Source organism: Nannospalax galili, unplaced genomic scaffold (genome assembly GCF_000622305.1).
Source record: "Nannospalax galili isolate Female #2095 unplaced genomic scaffold, S.galili_v1.0 scaffold107, whole genome shotgun sequence".
Taxonomy (NCBI): domain Eukaryota; kingdom Metazoa; phylum Chordata; class Mammalia; order Rodentia; family Spalacidae; genus Nannospalax; species Nannospalax galili.
The window spans coordinates 928,229-940,164 of record NW_008358490.1 but is presented as its reverse complement, the minus strand read 5'-3'; the positions used below and the strand labels follow the sequence as shown (position 1 = coordinate 940,164).

Below are 11,936 nucleotides of genomic sequence, written 5' to 3'. Positions count from 1 at the left end.
GAACAACCAGTGTTCTTAACTGCTGAGCCATCTCTCCAGCCCCCACAAAAATAAATAAGTCTTTAATAAAAAAAAAAAAGAATCACTTAAAAATTATCTGGGGCTGGAGAGATGGCTCAGCAGTTAAGAGCACTGGCTGCTTTTGAAGGGGACCCATGTTCAACTCCCAGCACCCACAGGGCAGCTAACAACTGAGTATCTGTAGCTCCAGTTCCAGGGGATCTGATACCCTCTTCTGACCACTAGGGCATTGCACAAGGGTGAACTTACATCTATGCAGGCAATACAATCATATACATAAAACAAAACAAAACAAAACAAAACAAAACACAGTATTTAAAAAAAAAAAAAAAGGCTGTGCTAGGTGTGGTGATCAGCTGGAGTGACAGGAAGACCCTATCTCAAAAAGACCAAAATAAATAAATAAATAAATAAACACACACACACACCAAAATCTAAACAAAACAAAACAATAACATAATCAGCTTCATTAATTTTCACCTGCATCTAAAATACTCTAAAAAGGTTTGTGTATCTTTTATATGTGGGCCAATCTCCCTCTTCGGATTAATTGTTCTTGAAGAGTCCACAAAGGTAATTTCTACTTTTTCCTTTAATACAAATCTATTTGATCTGCACAGTCAAATTAATGCCCCTAAATCTACATTCTTGGAAAAGCAAGACCTACTTACCCAGTTCACACTCATCCACCAAGCACTATTTGTACTATGTCACAGATACAGGGGACATAATACTGTATAAAACAGACATTTGTTTATGTCCTCATGAAGTATTCAGCCCTAATAGTATTCAGCTTAATTAGTAGGAGAAATTATTTATAACAATTAAAACGGTAAGTTTGGGATTTTTCCTTTTCATCAAAGGGATAAATGAAAGAAATAAACTTACAGCATCACTTAAGACTTCACTGTTTATAGGTAAGATGTGTTCAATTCGCACAAAAGGTAAAAGAGAGGAAAGGATTTCTCTAAGTTCTTCGATGTCCAGGTCTCGTCTTTTCACACCTCGTTTGTTCACACTATGTGCAGTGCCACTTAGTAAGTTTGGCTCTGTGAAATAGAAAATGGAAAGACTTCAATGAAATCCCATTTTTTTAAAAAGAAATTTTATTATTTTTATTATATGAGTGTATTGCCTCCATGTATGTGAATGCACCTGTGTCGTGCAATGCCATGGAGGTCAGAAGAGGGCTTCAGATTCCCTTGGAACTGGAATTAAGGATGGTTCATAGCCACCATGTGGGTGCTGGGAATCGAACATGGGTCCTCTGCAAGAGCAGTCAGTGCTCTTAACCGCTGAGCCATCTCTCTAGCCCTGAAATCCCAATTTTTAGAGTCAGCTTTTTTTTTTTTTTTTTTTGAGACAGGATCTCCCTGTAGCCCCAGCTGGCCTGGAACTCACTATGTAGATCAGGCTGGCCCTGAACTCACAGATATCTAACTGCCTCTGCTTTCTGAGTGCTGGGACTAAAGGCATGCGCCACCATGCTCAGTCAGCTTTTCTTTTTCTTTTTTTTTTTAAATTTTATTATTTTTTAATGTTATGTGTATGCGTGTATTGCCTGCATGTAGGTAAGTGCACCCATGTCATGCAATGCCCATGGAGGTCAGAAGAGGCTGTTGGATCCCCTGGGACTGGAGTTATGGACAGTTGTTAGTTGCCATGTGGGTACTGGGATTTGAACCCAGGACTTCTGCAAGAACAACCCGTGTTTTTAACTGCTGAGTCATCTCTCCAGCCCCAGCTTTTCTTCTTTTCAAAAATATATTTATTGGGAGTGTGATGTGTGCACCTGAGTATAGGTGTGCATGTGTCAAGCAAGGTGTGTGTGGAGGCCAGAGGACAACTTTCAGGAATGGGCTCTCTCTTTCCACTGCGGGCTCTGAGGATCAAACTTAGGTCATCAGGCTTGGGCATTGGGCAGCAAGTGCTTTTGCCCTCTAAGTCATCTTGCTGGCCCTAGAGACCATCTTTCTTTCTTCACTACACACTCAGTAGTACACTTTGTATATAAGTATATCTGCCTTAAGAAAGGTTGCAAACCAATTAGTAAAATGTATGTAGTTTATTTGATAAGTTCTTTGATAAAGAAAAAGCACTGTGTTTACAACACAATAACATTCTTTATGACTGTTCTATACTAAATAATTATATTAACTCAAAGAAAAACGATATGTTAACACCAAGGCCAAACTGTTTTACCTTTGCGACCAGTTTTTAGTACAATAGGGGTATTGCATGGCATATGCTATTTCTAGTCATGGTAGTATTATGCATACTCATTAGGAGGTGAGAAAGACAGACAGACAGACACACAGAGATGAAGGAGGGTGTCTCATGTAGCCCAGGTTGGTTTCCAGTTTGTTATGTAGCCAATGATGACCCTAAACTTCTGATCCTCCTACTGCTACTTTTAAGTACTGGGGATTACAGACATGTACCACCATGCCCAACCTAGGCTATATATGTTTAACATCAATTTAATAATATATTAATCACCTTATTCAAAGGTGCAAAATCTTATATATTCCATCTAGCTCTTAAGATTTTTACAGGGGTTGGAGAGATGGATCAGCAGTTAAGAGCACTGGCTACTCTTGCAGAGGACCTGAGTTTGGTTCCCAGCATCCACAATCAACCATCTATAACTTCCAGGGGATTTGATACCCTCTTCTGGCTTCTGTAGGCATTGCACACATGGATGCACATACATGCAAGCAAAACACTCATACACATAAAATAAAAATATAAATTGTAAAACAACTTAAAAACTTTTTAAACAAATTTTCCTAAATTTACATAACATATGTGACATGTCCGTCCATAGTTCAGAACAAAAAATAAGTTTTTTTAACCAGGTACATTACATTTTATCAAGCAGATAGACTTACAAATACAGAATCTACAAGTGAGAATGACTGTATGTTGGCATTCAAAAACTTTCTAAATTAGTTGTAGGGGTATTTCTAGTTAAAATTTTCAAATTTGAGAACTGTTGAAGGCTTTTACAGGCCATAGAAAAACAAACTGTGAGAAAAATAGGAAGACCCTTTTTCCTCTAGTGCTTGGGTAGTAACATATCAGAAGACACTAGTAAGATCTGATGGCAGCCCAGCACAAAACTTCTATATTTTAAAATATAAAAAAACAAGTCTGTCAGCTACTGACAATGTCATGGTAAGTTATATATAAAATATTGAGGCTGAGGATGTGGTTCAGTTGGTACAATGTTTGCCTAACTGGGCGTGAAGGAACACGCCTGTAATCCCAGCACTCAAAAGGTGTAGGAGTAACAGAAGTTCAAAGTCATTCCTACTTACACAGGGAAGGCCAGGTCACCCTGGGCAAAATGATACCGTCTCTAAATTAATTAATTAATTATACTAAGCAAGCATTTCTAACATTGAGCTACACCCATAGTTCTTTATACTTTTTAAAAAAAATATTTTATTTATTATTTTTATTTTATGTGTATGAGTGTATTGCCTGCATGTATGTGAGTGCACCTGTGTCATGCAATGCCATGGAGGTCAGAAGAGGGCTTTGGATTCCCCTGGAACTGGACTTAAGGACGTTTCTTAGCCACCATGTGGGTGCTGGGAATTGAACCTGAGTCCTCTGCAAGAGCAGCAGTGCTCTTAACTGCTGAGCCATCTCTCCAGCCCCCTGTTCTTTGTACTTTTTACAACTGGGGTAAATTTCATAAAATTCACCACTTTAACCATGTTAAAGTACATTCGTACCAGGTGTGGTAGCACATACCTTTAATCCCAGCACTCAGGAGGCAGAGGGAGGTGGATATCTGTGAGTTCAAGGCCAGCCTGGTCTACATAGTAAGTTCTAGGCCAGCTGGGACTACAGGGTGGCCCTGTCTCAAAAATACCATAAAACAAAAAATAAAAATAAGTAAAGTATATTTACATTGTGCAATCATCAACACTATCGAATTCCAAAACATCTTTATCAATGTGGTTCTATAATACCCTAATCATTACATAACACTTTTCATTTTAGCAGTTCATGAATCACTCCACATACTATTACACATGTAAAACATAAAAAAAATCCTTTAAAATTGTAAAATAGGGGGTTAGAGAGATGGCTCAGCAGTATTGAGTACTGGCTGCTCTTGTAGAGGACCCAGGTTTGGGTTACAGCATCCACATGATGGCAAAAAAAAAAAAAAAACCAACAAAAACACTGGCAACTCCAGTTCCAGGGGATCCAACACCCCTCTTCTGATACACATGTTGCACTTATATACATGCAGGCACAATACTCATAATATCAAAAATAATAATTTTTTTTTTTTTGAGACAGGGTCTCCCTGTAGCCCCAGCTGACCTGGAACTCACTATGTAGACCAGGCTGGACTTGAACTCACAGAGATCTGCCTGCCTATGCCTCTAGAGTGCTGGGACTAAAGGTGTGTTGCCACTACGACTGGCTAATAAATGAAAAATTTAAAAATTGTTTTGCTTTTTTGAGATGGAGTATCCCTGTAGCCCCAGCTGGCCTAGAATTCACTATATAGACCAGGTTGCACTTGATCTCACAAACATCCACCAGCCTCTGCCTCCTGAGTGCTGGGATTAAAGGCATGCACCACCATGCCCAGCCTAAAAAAAATTTATAAAATAAAAATTTTTGAAAAACATTGATATACTTATTTTACCAAGCTATACCCATTCCATTACAGTACTTTACTGGTGGTTAAAAAAAACCCCAAAAACCTGTATTTCCACCAGGCCAATGCCTGTCTTCCAGACTGATGTACAATGTGCACATCATAAAAACCACTAAAAACTTACAGATGTTGATTATTGCAAGTTTACTTTCTGAACTTACCTCTGTCTGCTATTCTTTTCATCAACTGATGCTCTCCCCATTTAATCAGATATTTAAGGATATCTTGTTCACTTGCCTGTAATAAAAATTGATTTATCTTTATCTTACTGAAATTATATAAAGATGTTTCATTAATAACTTTTTCTAAGCGATAATGTAACTATGGAGTACAGCTTACCATGTTTCCCTCTTTACACTGGCTGCTCAAAATTTTAGAGGTAAACCTGTGGTCCATTAAGAGCAAATGCTCAAGACTGCTTCATATGTATTTTATACAATAACTTCGATCTTCATTCCAGTTTTTTTTTTTTTTTTTTTGTCTTTTTGAGACAGGGTCTCCCTGTAGCCCCAGCTGGCCTGGAACTCACTATGTAGACCAGGCTGACCTCGAACTCACAAAGATCCACCTGCTTCTGCCTCCCAAGTGCTGGGATTAAAGGTATGTGCCACCACGCCCGGCTCCAGGTTTTTTGTTTTTTTAAATCTTTTTTTTCTTTATTGTGTTCTCTTCCTACTTTACTTTTAAATTTATCTTACTACAGCTACCTTTAGGTCTTGGGACAAGATAAAGATAAACACATTATTTCCTGTTGCCATGAGGAAAAAGCAAGAACGATAACTTATCAGGGCAGATGTGGCTACCATCTCCACAAAATATTTTGTAGGTTGGAGAGGGTCCCCCTGTATTTCTCATTTCTTTATATTTTATTTAAAATCTTATAAACACATTGCTCCCCAAGACATTTGATTTTTGATGAAGGAATACACAACCTAAGACAAGGATCTGAGAGAAATGGTAAATCTTAACTCTCATAAGCATAAAGCAACCAGTCTTTGTTGGGGACTCCTGCTGTGTAAAGTAGCAGTTTCTCCATGTCCGGAAAGCCCACGGGCTCGGATTCAATGCAGAGACTCCTTTTAACAGCAGGGTGCCTTCCTACTCTCTTCCTGACTCATCTTTGAAGTAGCCGTCACAGAAACATGGCCTCTGGCTCTGAAACTGCCAGGTTTTCCTGTGTGATTTTCAATGTCTGGCAGCCTGGCAGAAGCCCACCACCACATGTAAATGGGGCATCCTGAAAGTACCTATCCACTAAGGCTTTTGCCACTGCCCCAACAGTATAAATATCCTGGTTTCCCCCTAATTAATCGGAGCTGGATCACTAAGGCTTGGAGCCGATCTAAGTCACTGAATAAAGGGGCTGTACCACTGACTGAGCTGAGTTCTGTGTGTGATCCTGCCTCTCCGGAGAGAGCTGTCTCTTCGTAAGCCGGGACTCACGGAAATCCAGCTTTCGCCGTCCTGCACCTTCCCTCGTGACCCGGCAGCTGACGGTCCCGAACTTAGAGAGAGAGTGCACGGTGGATTGGGATGGAACCCGACCGGGCCAGCCCGGGTAGCAGAGACCCACAACGACGCCGTGTGGGGACCCGCCGCACCCCAGGTGCACGCAGGAGACCGGCACCACGCCCAGCAGCTGGCGCCCCGAGATCCCTGCGCGCCCATAAGTCTTCACCAGGATAGTGAGATAAAGTTTATGAACAAGAGCCTCCCACAAATTAAGACCAAGAGTCATAGCATATACACTGCAAGCAAAGCACCACTGAAAACAAAATCTCATATGGTAAGTGGACAACTTAATTTTTACTGTATTTTCTGACTATGGTAGTACTATTTTATAATTTATCTAGTATATACACAAAGACACAAGAAATAGCTCAATGGGTTTATGTCTTCACAGCATTAAAAAGTATTGTATAGCTTTTAGCATAAAGTTAAGCTAATGTAAAACAATTAAATGTAGAAATACTTTACCTGAAATTATTTGCAATATTTAAAATCAATCATTAAATAACCTATATTGACATGTAAGTCAAAGACATAAGAAGTGACTAAAAATTACTTTTAGTTAAAAATAAATATTTGAAAATACTATTATACTTTATATCAGTTGAACAGATCAGAAATGCAATGTTACTCTTACTGTGTGCTGATTAACCAATGGTCTACAATCTAATTATCCAATACTCTACCAAGAGAAATGACTATAGTGAATACACATCAATGAAAGCCAAGAAAATCACTTTCTGAAGGAGCTCCTGGCCTGGCATACTGCTTCAATCTCTTCTGGGGATAGCTGTTTAGGTCCTAGGCTTGTATGCAATGGTGAGTCACGAATTGCAGAGTACATGAAGTGCCAATGAGCCAGGAGGCATTTATTGTACAAATATGGAGAGGACATTCCTGGGTGGTTTAAGCAAAGACTGTTTCTCCCTGCCTCACCCTAGACAGAAGAGTAGCAGAGTACAGACAGGAGTTTTTGGTTCATGTAGGAATGACAACAGACTTGAGAGGTGTATAAATTATTACCTGTAGGTAGTCAGACTGGATAGCAGTAAGCAGATGGTCTTTGCTGAGTTCATAAAAAACATCCGAAGTCATGACCTGGGATAATTCCTCACAGAGGAAATGCAGAGCTTGTCGGTGCACCCACTTAGAGCCATATGGATGCGAGCTCCACTTGAGGATGGCAATTAAGGTATCTAATGAGATGCTCTCAGCAATAATATCCTCACAGCCTAAAAGAGAAGACAGTTTTTAAGATTAATCATACATATTACTTACTGAACATTAGTATGCAAGAGCTACAGACTTAAGAGTGGCAACAGTAAAAAAAAAAAAAATTCAAGGAGGTAAACAAAATCTCATAGGAATCATCAAGACTTGGTGGGATTGGATAGCAATAGATATGACATCTTTAAGAATCTGCCGCCCTGCAGAGTCAGAGGTACAGAAAAAGGCAGAGAATCTTCCCTTGTTGCTGAAGAAAACACATATCTGTATACAAAGCCCATAATCTGAATAAAACAGTATATGGAAGCACTGGAACAAAGGGAAGAGGAGTAGGTAGAAAGGACAGTGGTGGGAACTAACCAGAGAAAGACATGGATGACACATGACTGACAGCACCAAGACCCCAGATGACAGTGTGTGTGTGCGTGCGCGCTATGAAGACCCTTGAATCATCCTAATAAAAAACTAACATTGTGCACTGCTGATAGCTTAGTCCCTTAGAAAATAGACAAAACATAACTTTTATATTATTTTGGGCTTAATTCTGGCAAACTGAAAAAGAAGTGGTAAAACAAAAACTCATAGGAAGGAAGCAACTGAGGCATTTTAAGAGATCAAAGAAGAAAATCTGATAATCAGTTATCCTTAAGAAAAATAATTTCAAATATAAAGATAAAATATAGAAAAATCTGAGTGACAAAGATTGTGGAAGGGATATGGCTAAACTTGGACAGAAAAATTTCAGTTTACTATAAAAAAGTAGTCGTGATAACACGAAGGAAGGGAAGCATTTAAACACAAGTACTACCAATAACAAAAACATATGGCTACACAGACTGCTTTCCAAAAAAGTTTTAAAAGATACAGGTCAAAAAAAAAAGTATCAATGAAGTATAGAGGCTTCCAAAGTCCCATGTTCAGGTGTCAAGATCTTTAGTAGCAACATGGCATCGACTCAAATGAAACCCACACTCTGCCACCTCATGTCAAAAAGGCTTTGTGGGTAAATTACATAACTCTCTAAGCTTAATCTCTTCTCTATAAAAGTAGGATCATTGAGCTGGGAGTAGTGGCACACGCCTTTAATCCCTGCAGTTGGGGGCCAGAGGCAGGTGGATCTTTCTGAGTTCAAGGCCAGCATGGTCTACATAGTGAGTTCCAGGTCAGCTGGAGCCACAGACCCAGTATCAAAAAAAAAAAAAAAAAAAAAAAAAAAAAAAAAAAAAGAGTAGGATTATGACTACATGCTTGACACTCTTCACTCATTCAAGCACTCTGGAGCAGCTAGATGCAGAGCACTGTAGATACACAGCTCCTATCCTGCCCCCACTCCTGGTGATGTCTACCTCCACGTCATCCATTCCCACTGTATGCCTATGATGTCCCAGGCTGCTGCTCCAACCCATGGTTGCATACAGACACCTGAAGAGCAGCAATCTGTTTTCTTGGGAAACCCAGTCCTCCTTTAATTCAGAGAAGGTCATTACATCTGTCCAGCTATAAAAGTCAGAGATCTGAGTATTATTGTTGATTCCTTTTCCTGTCACCTCTATCCAATCTATCACCAGATGGTATTTGTTGTGCTTTTCAAGCCAACTTTTCTAGAATGTCTATTCAATCTCCACCACTGTTTCAGAATCGATACATTCTCTGTGCATTACTAAGTGGAGTTAAAAATTGCCTCCCGCAGTCTTTTGCTTTGAATCTGTTCTCTTTACTGTGGCCAGAATGATCTTTTAAATACTTACAAATGACTTCAAGAAAAGATTCAAACTGTGTCTCTGGATCATCTGGCTGTTCTGCAGCCCTATCCGTTTTCATCTGTATTCTGATCATACTGCATCATCTAAATTCCTTTAATTCCACCAAACTCAACTCTGGGCCTCTGCTCAGTTTCTCTAAAGTGCTCCTGAACTCCCTCCTTCTCAGAGCTTCTACATCCTTTAATATGTAGCTCAAAGGATGCTTTTCTTTTTCTTTCTTTTCTTTTTTTGTCTTTTTGAGGCAAGGTCTCCCTGTAGCCCCAGCTGACCTGGAACTTACTATGTAGACGAGGCTGGCCTCGAACTCACAGAGATCCGCCTGCCTCTTGAGTGCTGGGATCAAAGGCATGCACCACCATGCCCAGCTACGATGTTTTCCTTTAAGAGCCTTTGCTCCCCAGAACATGTATTAGGTGCTAAGTAAGGGCCAGGTCCTATGTTTCTCTCTGTAACAGCACTGAACTCTCAGACTTATACACTTGCCTGACTGCTCTACCACTCTGAGTTCTTTTCTGATAGAGGCTTTACATTATCTCTGATGTTATAGTGCCTGACACCTTGTAGACTGCTGGATAACAGCAATAAGGAAATATTCTGAAAACTTATGCATATGTGTCAAGCTCTGTGTTGTGTGCTTAAGAATGTCTAGGGAGCTGGAGAGATGCTCAGTAGTTAAGAGCACTTGCTACTCTTCTAGGGGACCTGAGTTCAGTTCCCAGCACCCATGGTGAGTGGCTCACAACCACCTGTAACTACAGTTTCAAAGGATCCAACTTCTTCTGGTCTCCTTGGGCACCTGGGTGTGCATGCGCACATGTGCACCCCCCCCCCAAAAAAAAAGAAAACAGAAAAAGAAATAAGAATGTCTAGGGGCTAGGGGAGAAAGCTTAGGAGGTATAGTGCCTGCTGAACAAGCATGATGATCTCAGTTCAACCCTTAGCACCCACATTAAAAAAGCTGGGCACAATGGTGTGCACTTGTAATCCCAGTGCTGGGGCTAACTGGCCATCTAGCCTAGCCTACTGGTGAGCCTCAGATCCCTTGAGAGACCCTGTCTCAAGAAACAAGGTAGATGGCTCCTGAGGAACAATACTCAAAGCTGACCTCTAGCCTAGGTAATAAATCAAAACCACCAAAATGGTGCCAAGCTTCTAAAAATTGTTTTATTTTTATTTTACATGTCTGAATGTTTTGCCTGCATATAAGTGTACCATGTGCATGCAATGTCTGCAGAGGCCAGAAGAGTGTTGAATCCCCTGGAACACGTTTTAAAGAGATTTAGCCTATACTGTCAAAATTAGTACTTTAAAAAAATTTTATGAGTATGCATATTTTGCCTGCACGTATATGAGTGCACCACATGCATGCAATGCCCACAGAGGCCAGAAGAGGATGTTGGATCTCCCTGGAATTGGAGTTACAGATCACCATGTGGATGCTGGGAACTAAACCCCAATCCTCTGCGAGAGCAGCCAATGCTCTTAACCACTGAGCCATCTCTCCAGCCCCAAAATCAGTACTTTTAATTATGGTAAAGAAATATACTTTTTAGGCTGATGAAATGGCTTATCAGATAATGGAATTTGTTGTACAAACCTGTTGACCTGAGGTTGATCTCCAGAACCCATTAAAATGTAGAAAGAGAGAACTCAGTCCACAAAGTTGTACACAGGGCACCAAGACAGAAGGGGGGCTGGCTTGGGAAGGTCAGTAAGTGAGATCCAAGAAAATTAGCACATTCAAAGTGACAAAGTAACACTGATACAAATCTCTGCAACAAGGCATAAGTGAGAATTTCCATTTATGTACAGTGTAGATACTTACTTTCAGTGAGTAAAATGTCATGTATTCTGGGCAGTTCTCAAACTATCTCTGGTCAAGGAACAAGTTGTTTTTTTAGGGGGAGGATGAGATGAGTATACCTGTTCATTAAGTATGTGCATGTGTCCAGTTGTGCAGGTGCACACAGGTCAGAGTACAACATGGGTTGTCTTCCTTAATTGCTTTCCCTTTTTACTTATTTACTATTTTGGTTTTTGAGACAGGTCTTACTACATAGCCCCAGCTGGCCTAGAACTTACTATGTAGACTAGGCTGACCTCACTCTCATAGAAATGTGCCTGTCTCTGCCTTCTGAGTGTTGGGGAAAGTGTGTGTCACCATGTCTGGCCTCCCTTTCTACTTTAAATGAGACAGGGTCTCTCAATGACACTGGAGCACATGGGCTGGCCAATGAACTCAAGGGATCCACCTGTCTCTACTTCCCCAGTGCTGCAATTACACTCATTACTACTGTATTGGGCTTTTCTTCTTCTTTTTTTTTTTTTTTTTTTTTTTTTTTTTGTCTTTTTGAGACAGGGTCTCCCTGTAGCCCCAGCTGTCCTGGAACTCACTATGTAGACCAGGCTGGCCTCAAACTCACAAAGATCCGCCTGCCTCTGCTTCACAAGTGCTGGGATTAAAGGTCTGTGCTACCACGCCCGGCTTGTATTGGGCTTTTTAAAAGATATTTTTATTTGGGGCTGGAGAGATGGCTCAGCCATTAAGAGCACTGACTGCTCTTACAGAGGACCTGGGTTTGATTCCCAGCACCCACATGGCGGCTATGAACCGTCCTTAACTCAATTCCAGGGGAATCCGAAATCCTCTTCTGACCTCTGCAGCATTGCACGACATGGGTGCACTCACATACATACAGGCAATATACTCGTACACATAAAATAAAAAT

The 11,936-nt window shown here is 40.4% G+C and overlaps 1 protein-coding gene across 2 annotated transcripts in view; it reads right to left on the bottom strand.

The window, feature by feature from the left end:
• Window positions 1–11,936, bottom strand: part of Btbd7 (BTB domain containing 7) — a 154,827-nt gene that overhangs the window by 23,304 nt on the left and 119,587 nt on the right. For both annotated transcript variants that reach the window (XM_029557962.1, XM_029557963.1), the window contains exons 2-4: window positions 7,241–7,449; window positions 4,870–4,945; window positions 910–1,070 (exon numbers count right to left, since the gene is read on the bottom strand). In XM_029557962.1, the coding sequence (XP_029413822.1) occupies window positions 910–1,070; window positions 4,870–4,945; window positions 7,241–7,449 (446 nt within the window). The remainder of the gene's footprint in view (window positions 1–909; window positions 1,071–4,869; window positions 4,946–7,240; window positions 7,450–11,936) is intronic.